General features: G+C 38.8%; 1 protein-coding gene across 3 annotated transcripts in view; it reads right to left on the bottom strand.

The window, feature by feature from the left end:
* TAX1BP1 (Tax1 binding protein 1) overlaps positions 1 to 11,267 on the bottom strand; it is an 83,643-nt gene extending 72,376 nt beyond the window's left edge. For all 3 annotated transcript variants that reach the window (XM_028119372.2, XM_028119373.2, XM_028119374.2), the window contains exons 1-2: positions 11,157 to 11,267; positions 5,577 to 5,745 (exon numbers count right to left, since the gene is read on the bottom strand). In XM_028119372.2, the coding sequence (XP_027975173.1) occupies positions 5,577 to 5,738 (162 nt within the window). In that variant the 5' untranslated portion in view covers positions 5,739 to 5,745; positions 11,157 to 11,267. The remainder of the gene's footprint in view (positions 1 to 5,576; positions 5,746 to 11,156) is intronic.
* Positions 11,268 to 12,595: the final 1,328 nt, after the last annotated feature.

Raw genomic sequence — 12,595 nt, 5'->3', positions numbered from 1 at the left:
AAAAAAAAAAAAAAAAAAACATCTGAAGTTTCTCCCCCAACATATACACCTGGTACAAATCATAGCTTGTGTTCTTTGTCCCTGACCATACACTGATATTGAAAGAAGTACTATCTAGGGGCGCCAGGGTGGCTCAGTCGGTTAAGCATCTGCCTTCAGTTCAGGTCCAGGGTCCTGGGATCACACCTGGTATTAGGCTCCCTGCTCAGCAGAGAGCCTGCTTCTCCCTCTCCCTCTGCTGCTCCCCCTGCTTGTGCACGCGCGTGTGCTCTCTCTCAAATAAATAAAATCTTTAAAAAAAAAAAATGTGTGACGCCTGGGTGGCTCAATCCATTAAGCAGCTGCCTCCGGCTCAGGTCATGATCCCAGGGTCGTGGTATTGAGTCCCACATGAGGCTCCTTGATCAGAGGGGAGCCTGCTTCTCCCTCTGCCTGCCACTCCCCTCTGCTTACGCGCACGCTCGCTGACAAATAAATAAAATCTTAAAAAAAAAAAAAAAAAGTTTAAACAGTTTGGTCCTTGCTGTGTTTTCTCTAAGTGAATCACAATAGCTCAAGACTATTCCTTATCAGTTGCCTATGATGGCAACCTGCAAAGTATGCCTAACACACTTTGCTTCCCTTTATTGCCTAACTCTGAGCAACTCTTCTCAAGAAAGTGGTTGATGATACTATAAGTCACAGGTATCCCATGCTGAGCCCACGGAGGGACAAGATGAAACCCAATCTGAGTATAAAATATAAAACTATGCTTTAAATTCCTTAAGAAATGAACAATGGATCTTGAATGATAGATCTTAGGTCACTCTGGGACATGTCAGACATACATAAAAAAATAAATGTACAGGTACCTGGGTGGCTCACTCAGTTGAGTGTCCAACTCTTTATTTCAGTTCAGGTCATGATCTCATGGGTCGTGGGACTGAGCCCAGCACTGGACTCCGCACTCAGCTGGGAGTCTGCTTGAGATTCTCTCCCTCTGCCCCCACCATCCCCCTCAAATATATCAAAATCTTTAAAAATAAATAAATGTAAAAGTCTCTCAATCTGGAAAGATACAAAGTACTGGCTCCTTTAGGATAGGTATGGCTAAACTCCCACATGAAAATACAGTAAAGGTCAGAATGGAAGAAAGAGTAGACATCTAGAAATTAGGTAGGACCGTATGGTAAGAATAATAAACATCTAATTAAAAGTCAATAAACAACAAAGTGTCCAAGTCACAGCTTGTTTCTCTTTATTTTCCTGGTCACCTGGTTAGAACTTGACTGGAATTCAGATTTCAGAATTCAGACAGATTTCCATCCCTTAATATGCAAGGGAATTTGCCTTTTAGTCTACAAGCTGCAAATGGAAAAAAAATCATTACATTTAGAATAAGAGAATTTTAAAACAATGAAAAATGGCAGGGAGAATGACAACACTTAGAACAATGGAACAGTCAAAATTACCTACGACTGTCCAAACAGTCAGAGGAGCTACATTTGAATCCAGTGAAGAGGGCGTGTCTATATTAAGGAACCAAAGCAACCATTAACAGTTTGGGGAATTACAATAGTACTGGGCATCATTCTTCTGTTACTAATGCAATAGCAAAACAAGAGCAAAAAAAGGAAATGAATGAAACAAGGACAACATGGAAGGAGGAAAAAAAAAAACCAAATGTGCCCCCCCCCTTTTCTTTTAGAGAGGGAGAAGGGGAGAGGGCAGGGTGAGTGGGAGAGGGAGAGAAAATCTCAAGCAGGCTCCACATGGAGGCTGTGCTCTGTGCGGAGACCAACATGGGGCTCCATCTCACAATCCTGGGATCATGACCTGAGCCAAAATCAATCAAGAGTTGGACGCTTAGACTGAGCCACCCAGGCACCCCAATGTTCTCTTTAAATAGGATTAACATTTCAGAAAAACATGTTGGATGAGAAGCACTGATCATAAAGAAAATTCTGAGAGGGAATGTAAAGAACAGAAGGACATCAAGATTACCTAGTAAAACTAAGATACTATAGAGAAACCTTGATAGAAAGAAACATCAGGGAGGGCACACAAAGAGCACCTGTAAAGAGAGAAACAGAGTTCCAAAGGGGACTGATTTTGAGGGAGGGGCAAAAGGAGACAGACCTAAGACTTGAGAGTAGGAAAGGCACTGAAAGTAAATTTGCTGGTTATATATGGATAAACAAAACTTACAAAAGAGTATAAAATGAGCCTATGGATTTTTAAAATCCTAAAAAAATATACACCAAACTTCTTCACTCAAAATTCTAGGTGCTGAATCTTTCTGGAGAAAGTCCTAAAATCAATGCTCAGCAATCTCTAATTCCCTATGACATTCTTCTACAGTAGCAAGACCAAATCATGGGCATACTCAAGCCCTCAACTCTTAACACATGACCTTATTCCTCCTTATGAATATACTGAAGCCATGAATGAGTTCCAGTCCAAATTCATTCAACTAATTGCTGACAAAACCCCACTGATTCTACTTATGTGTTTTTATTTATTTATTATTTATGGATTATTACCCACAACTGACTCCCTTTTCTACTTTGAGCCTTATCTCATCTAGAAAATAAGGATAGTCTAAACATTTTCTCGGTCTCCATTCTCTTCTAATTTCAATTTATCTTACTCAACCCTCCAAGATAAAATTGACCTCTAAACTTTATTACTCTCTGCTTTACTTCATTCCTCAGCCAAATATCAAAACAATCCATAACATGATCCAAACCAACCTTTCCCATTCGACTTCTAAAACGGATTATTTCTCCCACGCAAGTCAAATTCCTTAACACTTTCACAAACATACCACGCACACCCTCCCTTCACTCCTTCCCCCTTAGAGCTACTATCTGGGCACTTTCTCCCTGCTTGCCTTTCAATATTTCATCTATCAAAATCATCCTAGAGGGCAATCTGCAGTACACCTAAGTGTTTTAAAACATGCAATGCAATAAGCAAGGCAATTCCACTTTATATGATTTTCGGGATGCCTGGGTGGCTTAGTCAGTTAAGTGCCCTCAGCTCAGATCATGATCCCAGGGTCCTGGGATCGAGTCCCGCATTGGGCTCCCTGCTCACTGGAGATCCTGCTTCTCCCTCTGTCTGCCACTCCCCCTGCTTGTGCTCTTTCTCTGACAAAATCTTCAAAAAAATAAACATGATTTTTTCTTGAGTCTTCCCATGTATTCTCAAATTTTTACCACATGCCTAAAACTCCTATTGAGTTTTAAAGTATTAGCCAGGCAATTCTACAATCCAAGGGCATTCTACACCATTGTATTCATGTATGTATCCATTTCTTAGAGAAAAATTATAGTATTTGGAGTGCACAAGAGAAAATAGTTTAGCATTACCAAAGCAAAAAATAAGCAATGACAAAAAAATGAAATTATAGATCAAGTCATAGAAAGAAGCCTTATATGGGGCACCTGTGTGGCTCAGTCGGTTAAGCATCTGCCTTTAGGTCATGATCCTAGGGTCCTGGGATCAAGCCCCACCCTCTGGCTCCCTGCTCAGCGGAGAGTCTGTTTCTCCCTTTCCCTCTGCCCCTCCCCCAGCTCATGCTCACAGGCACGCTCAAATAGTCTTCAAAAAAAAAAAAAAAAGGAAGCCTTATATGGCACACTGGTGAAGTTATTTGGTCTTGGCATTATTCCACAGATGATGAAAAACCACTCAAGAGTTTGAAACAAAAGGAAGATATGTTCTTATTTTCATTTTAGTTTACACAGAGTAGTTTGAAGAACAGACAAGGTGGTGGGGGATGGAAGAATGAAAACAGGGAAGACAAGTGACCTATTGCAATAGTCTTGGAAAGAGATAAGGAGGGAATAAAATTAGGGCATTGATATTACACAAAAATACATAGGCAAGAAAATGGACAGAACTGGTGTTTGACTAGATTTGAAGGGAAAGTCAGTAGCTTTTGCATTAGGCAATAGGCCATTAACTAAAAATAAAAAAAAAAGCAGTTTGAAGGAAAAAGGTCAACATTCATCTTGAAATACAATTCACCATCCTACATACCTACATATGCAAAGACATTCCACTGCCCAAAATAAAAACCTACAATCTATCCTACAACTGAAGGCATCCATGGACAGTCCGAGGCTTAATTCCAACATTATCTCCCTCCACTTCCCTAAATGAAGCTTATGTTCTAGCCAAAGTAACTTGTATCCATTAACATTCCCACCTCTGTGCCTTAGCTTATACCACTTTCCTGCCAGAAATGCCCCTTCCTTGCTTCAATCTCATTTCCCTGCTCTACTCTTCTGACCCATTCTTACACAAAACACCAATTCTCACTAAGTTTAACTTGATACCTATATCTCACATAAAATTGTACTGATTTCATAAAAATGTTTACCATGAATGTATCTCCCATTTTGGAATTTGACTTAAACAGTAAGTAAATAGTAACTCCTCTAACAGGCAAAATCAAGGAAGAAGGGATTCAAAAAGGAAATGAAATGTCATTAGATGCCGAAACTTTATTTGTCCAATAGTTTTTTGGCCCTCCTCACTCTAAAAGGCTTTCACTTCTAGATACCTTCAATGTGCCTAATTCTAGTAGCTATTCTTATTTCTACTTTATTGTTTAACTTATACATACCAGACAAAATCCTATCTAAAACTTATTCTGAGGGAGAATCTAGAGGAACCCAGGAGAAAAGTTTCATTATTTGGAGATTTATGACATTTTAGCTGTTCAGAGAACACCTTTTAATTTTTTTTAAGTAACCTTTTGAGCCCAATGTGGGGCTCAAACTCATGAACCCAAGATCAAGAGTTGAATGTTCTTCCAACTGAGTCAGCTAGGCGCCCCAAGGACACTCTTATGTTTTATTCTCCACTACATTCTGAAGAGTTGAAATTGCCAGAAAATCTCTAGCACAGTGAAGCACCACCATAATGATCACCTCAATGTAATTCTCAGGCAAATATTATACAAAATGACTGGCAAAATGTAAAAACTGGGATTCTTGCCATCAGAGAGTTACTATTTAGTCATGTAAAACAGAAGACTCTTAAAAAAGCATAAGACAATATGAGCAATATTTAAGCAATGAAAGACAAGAGAATAACATGGGTGAACATTATAACTATGTTTTTTTAATTTTTATTTTTTTAAATTTTTTTTATTTTTAAATTTTTAAATTTTAAATTTAAATTTTAAAAATTATAATTTATGTTAAATTATAACACTATAACTAACATTATAAATGACTGAAGAGACAATAAATGATATAGCAACTCAAAGGAAAAGATCTTTTTTCAAGTAAGGAATGGAGAAAATGGAAGGAAAAAAAAGGTTCCAAAAAAGGTTTCACAGACCTTGAGTGACACAGAACCTTTTGATCAAAGAGAGGCAAGTCTGGTGAAGTTCTCAATATTTGTTGTATACTACCCTGCACTGTTAAATATTTCATGTTTACAAAACATTTAGGTTTACAAACATAAAAAGGACGCTTAATGCAGAGTAAAGACAAGACTAATACAAGTTACTTGTCAACCTGCTTAAAAAGAAAAGAGAAAGTACCTACATGGAAGAAGTATGCAAAAAAAGTTCTTACCTTGAATATACCAACCCAATCTTTCGGATGTGGATGTATATATGCAGTTAAGGTGTAATGACATTCCAGGTGTGCATTAGGAAGATAACTCTTGGCCACATTTTGAAAGATGACATGGGCAAAGTTGGAAGTCTGCAAGGGGACTTCTTGAAAGGATGTCATTGTGAATCTGAAACAAGCAAATCATAGAAGTTGAATGATACCAACTAACAAAAAACTTATACCTCAGAAAATACGTAACAATGAATGCAAATTACATGAGCATTTGTATGCCATAATTATTGAGAAGATACATACTTGGCATTCCTCCTTAAAAACGTGGTTAAATATAAAAATCCACACAAACTGGGAAATAACAATTTCCAAAATGGCTCAGAAAGTCACATGGGGATTAAAAAATTTAAAAACCAAGATTCTCTCTCCCCTCTGCCCCTCCCCCAACCACGCTCACACCTGCACACTCTAAATAATAAAATCTTTAAAAAAAAAATCTGCAAGACACAATTGTTTTCCATATTTTGTGCTCTACTTTTGAGAAAAAGGATACAACTGAGGATTTACTCAAAAAAACTATACAGTTTCACACAAACTCAGTACAATTACTGATTACGGATTCTACACTACACATAAAAAACTATGACAATGTCCCTATGGTACCTGCTTCTAAGTCATCACTAAAATCTCTGTGATGGGAAAACCCGGGCAAGATTTTTGCTAACCAAATTAATCTAATTTACTTCACAGATCAATAAAGTCTCTAGAGGGCAAGCACAGCAGTTAGTCTCTGCTCATGTTTTAACTATTAAAGAAGTCTTTATTGCTAAGAAGATCTAAGACAACATGCTTTCACAGTGTTTCTTTTGCTGACCTGTTCGAAATACTAAGGTAAATTTTTAGTTTCAAAATAATAAACACTTCAGAAAATATCCACTTTTCTTCTTGCATCTTCTCTACTTCTGTTAAAGTACTGCTTTACTGAAACAATATACTGGACCTCTCATAAAGAGACCATCAATGGTGAACCTGGAAGCCACTGTGGTAGAATACCAGCCTGGTTGTCCGTTAGCCGCTCCCAAACCTGAGCTTTGCTAGGATTCCAAGGAGAGTGCATTCAGTAGCAATCCTCCTACACCCCTGCACTAACAAAATGGCTTAACTACCAGCAGCCCTATTTCACAGAAGGATTTAACTATCACTACATTTAACTATGCCAAAGCCTTCAATAAAATGAAAAGGTAACATTTACTTACGAACACTGAGACTCTTCCTAAAATAAATGAAGAGTTTTATTACTTTCTTTGAATTATCTGAGCTACTTTGGGCTCATGGGAATGTCATGAACTAATAAAGTCACTAATGATAATCTCTTTTCAAGTCAATGACTTCATAAAGAAGGAAAAAATAACCGATTCCAGTTTTGAAAAATCATTCACTAATGGTTATACCAGTTAAGAGAAACAATAGTTAAATCAATGAAACCAACATCTAAGCAGATCCAACTACCAAAACTGAGGAAAGTGAATTAGTAATATTTTTCTCCAAAGAAAATGATTTAGGTTTCTCTGAGGAAAACATTTGGTAAGGAGAAACTAAGGCTTAGAATGAGCTGCCAATGTTTTTAATTAAAAGTAATTTAAAAATGAAACTTTTTCTTAAAACTTGACATGTTTCCTAAAGTAAACTAAATCAACAAAGCTGTAATTATGTTTTATGTCAGTGCAGTTTAAACTTTTGTTTAACCTCAACTACACAATGTTTTAAAAATCCATAATTCGGGTGCCTGGGTGGCTCAGTCGGTTAAGCATCTGCCTTCAGCTCAGGTCATGATCCCAGGTCCTGGGATCGAGTCCCACGTTGGGCTCCCAAGTCAAGAGGGAGTCTGCTTCTCCCTCTGCCTCCCGCTCTACTTGTGCTCTGTCAAATAAAATCTTCTTAAAAAAAATAAAATAAAAATCCATAATCTAACCTTACACTTTCAGTTGACTGAAAAGTTAAAGTAGAAAAATAGCAGGAAGGTATACATCTATGTATTTATGTATGAGGGATATGTGTGAAGACTTTTAACCTAATTGTTTACCCGTACATATAAACGCATTTTCATTTTAAATAAACATATTAACATGAAATTTCATTTTTAAACCTTCCTCCCAAAATTCTAGTTTTTAATAGAACATCCTAACATCAGACTTTAAATATACTCAAGGTTACAAATCTTAAGCACAACATAATTTGTGATCATCCTACTAACCTTTATTAATCTCTCTCCAACACTTGAAACTTTTTAAAAATTTCAGTGAAATTTAACTACAGAAATGTTTTACAAGTCATTCCACTCTCATTACTAGTTTTTTAAACTTTTTTAAAAATTAAATTCCAATATAGCTCCTAGTTATAAGAAGTTAACAAGGGTAAATGTAATCTCAATGTAATTACCACATGAATCAACCCATTTTCAATAGTAAAACAAAATTTCCCATATAATTCCTGTTTCACTACTCAGATAAAAGGAATGAAAAAGGGCAACATAAAAATGCTGAAATTCACTGAGAATGTCAATTTATCAAGATGATTCAGACATTTATACAATATCGCATGTGCACACACACACACATACAGGACACACACATACAGGACACACACAGTCCAGTGGGGAAGTAATGTGCAAAGTCACTGCATCACCTTGTGGTAATGCCTGGGAAGTGTAGCTTCACTAACATCCTAAGAACCAACTGCACCTCAGCTGGAGAGGAAACACAGCCCCCCTACACAAAAAGGGAAGTGGAATCAGCTGTACTATACCAAATTTTGCTTCCCATTCTCTAACGCACATCTCCAGAAACATGGGTACATTAAGATGCAAGCCAAGGCTAAGCAAAAATTTTCCACTCAAGAATTAAAGAACCAAACACATTTCAGCTGAGAAACAAAGTCTGAAATGCATATACATGATGCCTCCAGTGGCTTCTTCCATGTATCCTACTGTAGTTCCACAAAGGTCCAACATGTCTAGAATTCCTTTGCATGTGCTACGCTGTAAACTTTATACTATAAAATCTTTGGTCTAAAATCCAATTTTGTTATTTGGGGGGTTCATCAATATCTAAAGAAAAGATAATAATGTGCAGTGGGCACTTAAGTAGCTAAAATAAATAGGGGGGTGCGGAAGGTGGAAGCACTTTGTTATCTTTATTTCTTCCTCCTGGAACTTTCTCAAGCCCAAAACAAATATGGCTTTTGTGGTAGTATCCTTCCAGTGGCTTCTGATACTCATTTTATTGGACCAGCCCAAAAACGTAAGACTTAGTCAACTAAACTAGAAAATATACAACTAATTTTGTTCTGTGTCATGTGACTGTGGTGGCTGTATTTTTTTTTTTTTCCAAAGTCCTTATGAAGTTAAAGATGCTAAACTAATGGTAAGGGAAATATCCTGATGTCCAGGATTTGCTTTAAAAACTCCCGGGGGAAAAAATGTACTGGGGGAGGTAATAAAACAAGTTTAGTAAAATGGTAGTTCCTTTTACTATTTGTTCTCCTTTTGTGTATGTTTATAAGTAAAGATTAGTAATAAAAACTCCACGTATGACCTACCGCAATAGGAACACATGTAATGTAGGGGATGGCAAACTTAGCAAAAAGTTCTTAAAATCTTCAGTTAAAAGTATACATGAACATTTAAAATTATCTCTAAACTTCAGTCTCATAGGGCACACAAAGAGCTGAAGGAAAAACTGACATTCTAATAGTTTAATTATTCATACTTTAACTCAAAGACTATCAACTGGTTTATAGGGCAGAAAAATGTTATCTGCAATCTTTCTGGAAGGCAGAAGCAAAGCCAATAATCCGTTAATTAGCACCCTTAAAAACATCCCTGATATCTAGAATTCTTCACAACTGAGTGCCACTACACTCTACCCAGATGTTACTAATACCACTTTTATTTACTCTGTAGATTGTTTTAAAAGGTGCTTTCTAAAAAGCTGTAACTTGGCCCATATAATGAGGGAATTTTTATCTTTTTGTAAGGATTTATTTGGGCCAAAATACACTTTAAAAAGCCAGAAGAGGATACACCCAATATTTTACTTACGGTAATATCAAAATTCCAAAAGAATAAAATCCAATAAATTTCGCATATGTATTCCCCAAAATACTCCCCCAAAGAAGTACATGAACATCGTTAGGATGTTTCATAGTTAACATTAAATGGCTGCAGCCATAACCATAAACAGACATATGCAACAATGTGATGACGAGAAAACTACAATAGGATGTCCTCTGAAGCTACAAAAAAATAAAGTAAAAAATAAAAAAAAGGACCTAATAAGTCATTTCTAACGTAATCAGGTAATTCTTCAAGAAATCGAGCCCACTCTAGATAAGAACAAAACAAAGGCTTGGCCTCAGCCTTCTCTATACATGAATTGTACTGTGACGGGCAATCAGACCCCTTTTATATTAACATGTTATTCAAAAATCTCTTTAAATGCTTTGGAACTGAGCACCAAAACTATAGTTAGTGCTCAGTCCGCGCTCAGTCTGTAGAAATTTTACAATGACTGTAAAGCAGAGTTGAAAAGTTAAAACTTTCCCATCTAAATCCTTGTCATAACAGCAATTCGTCACTAAACTGATGCCTAAAACGTAATATATGTAGAAAGTCAAATGCCACAGTGTTTTCACACGAAACTATTATAGAAATGGTAATATAGGTGTATCAACAGTCACACACAACCCCACCCCCACACATGTCAAACAAAGATTGCCCCAGACGATGAGCGCTGGTCCAGACTAGCCCACAACTTGCAGACCTGCCGGGTGCTGGGTGGGGGAAAGAGAGAGTTGTGAAATCAAGAAAAGTTGCCTAAGCAAAGGAAGACGTGACTCTCCTAAGAGATCCCTCCGAACACTAAACGTAGGGGCTATCTACAAACACACCAAGAAAAGCGTTTGCTAGACCTGTAGCCCAGGTGAAGTACGCGATCCGACAACCCTCAGCTAACTCCGCCCCCGGCCCCCAGACGTAGGCGGCGCAGTGAGTCTCCGCCTCTTTCTCCACAGGAGACACAAACCAAAACACCTGAGTTTCACCCCACCCGGGCAAACCCGAGCCTCAGACTCGACCTGTTTTCCGAAGCTGACCCACGCCAGGAGCACACATACTGCCCTCAAAACACACCCTAAAACTGGGCATCGAGCAAGACAGGTTCTTCTTCAGGGGTCCCCCGCGTCACTCGCCCCCGCCAGAGTGCCCACGTCCCACACGGCTCCCCCAAACAGCGAAGGCCTATCCCGGGGCCTTCCCGCCCTGTGGGGCGGCCACCCGTCGTTTTTCCCAGCCCCACCGCTAATCGAAGTTGCCCCCACCCCCGCCACAATCGTAGTCCAGGAGGAAAAGTTTGTCCTCGGGAAGGAAAGAAAGCATCGTCATTTGGCTGCATCGTCACCAGATCATTCCTGAGACTGGCCAGGCCCCTAGATTCTTAAGAGCTGAGGAGCTAATCACGAACCCCCAAAGAGCTCCAGCTGCGGACCGCCCCGCAAAAGGTGCTGGAGCCGGCCGGGGAAGACGCTTACCCAGCGAGGGACTCCGGGACAGAGGGAACGTTAGAGAGGTTTCCGAGCTTGTGCCGCCATCAGCCGCCGAACCTCTTCCGCCACCACAACCACCCTCCCGGCCAGCTCCACCTCCCCTCAGGGCCAAAAAGCCGGCGTTGCGTCACTTCCGGCTGCGGGCCCGCCCCTTCCGCCGCCGGTGCTGCAGCCCCCGCGCGGAGTGGGCCCTGCCCATCGGCTGAAACGCCGCGTCCGCCTCTGTGGCTTTTCCAAAACCTACACCGCCTGCGGAGCCAAGCATGTCCAGGCCGGCCTTTTACCTCCGGTTTGGCCTCGCGGTAATTAGTCACAGACCTGGCCAAGCAGGGTCCCTTTGGATTTGCATTTTGCATTTTTTAATTTTCACTTTAACCGGAAAGTTAGGTAACTTAAAGTTAGGTTGAAAGGGTCGTCCAAAGGTATATGGACTGTTACCATGTCATTGCCTGGATCTTAAAAATCTAAGTGAATTTATTTATTTTATACATCAGAAAGTAGGGAAACAATAGAAATAAAGGAGCAACCACATGGTTAGGGCTGCAACTCCTAACTCCAAGGCTTTTTCACAACTCCTGGTCCAGTCCTGTGCTTGTTTAACTGTGAGATTTTGTTCACTAGAAGACCTCAGTTCTAGGAGCGTTCCAGTTCCAATGCTCTATGATTCTATTTCCTCTTGCTCCAGGAGTGGCCTCTTTCTGCCCGCACTTCTATAGTGATTATCTGCTTTTCTTACCTGAGTTCTTTTGTGTGTGTGAATTTTGTCCTGTATTCTCTGTTCAACTATATTTTCTAAAATCACTTCGGACTCTTAACGTGTCTTACCTTCCTATAGTAGGCATTCAGATTGCATCCTAAATCCACAGAAGCAAGTGTATTCTGTTCTAACGCATCATATTCCTGTGTTTCTATAAAACCCTTATAAAATCTTCAGCATCCCCAGTAGAGAAAGGATAATTAGATCACATTAATCGCTCTAAATACAGAACATACAAAATCTCATATTCTTTCATTTTTACTTCCGCATATTTAAGATTACAATCCCGTAATACAGGATCTCAGTGTTAGCTGATTTGTTTCCTATATATTGAAATCTTTGAACTTAGTTCTGTTCTGTATAGCATACTTGATGGTAGAATTTCAGGAGAACTTTACAGTTCATTTAGTACCAACCTCCTTATTTTACAGATGATGAAAATGGTGTGATAATATCAGTAATCACTAATGTTACTAGTAGCAGTCTTCTAGTAGTGGAAATATCTGTGTCCCTTAAGAAATGTAAATATAGTAGTGAACTTTATAAGCACAATTTTTCAGAGGTGTCACTCTGTGTGTTTTAACCATATTATTTATGTACATGTAATAAATCTCTAATTGCCACCAATTTTCAGTTAATGAAATCAGAAAAACAATATGCTTAATAA

Source organism: Eumetopias jubatus, unplaced genomic scaffold (assembly GCF_037043125.1).
Source record: "Eumetopias jubatus isolate StellerSeaLion01/CBP00866 unplaced genomic scaffold, mEumJub1_p1.0 scaffold_14, whole genome shotgun sequence".
Lineage (NCBI taxonomy): Eukaryota > Metazoa > Chordata > Mammalia > Carnivora > Otariidae > Eumetopias > Eumetopias jubatus.
The sequence above is the reverse complement of the archived record's forward strand: the minus strand, read 5'-3'. Positions and strand labels throughout refer to the sequence as shown.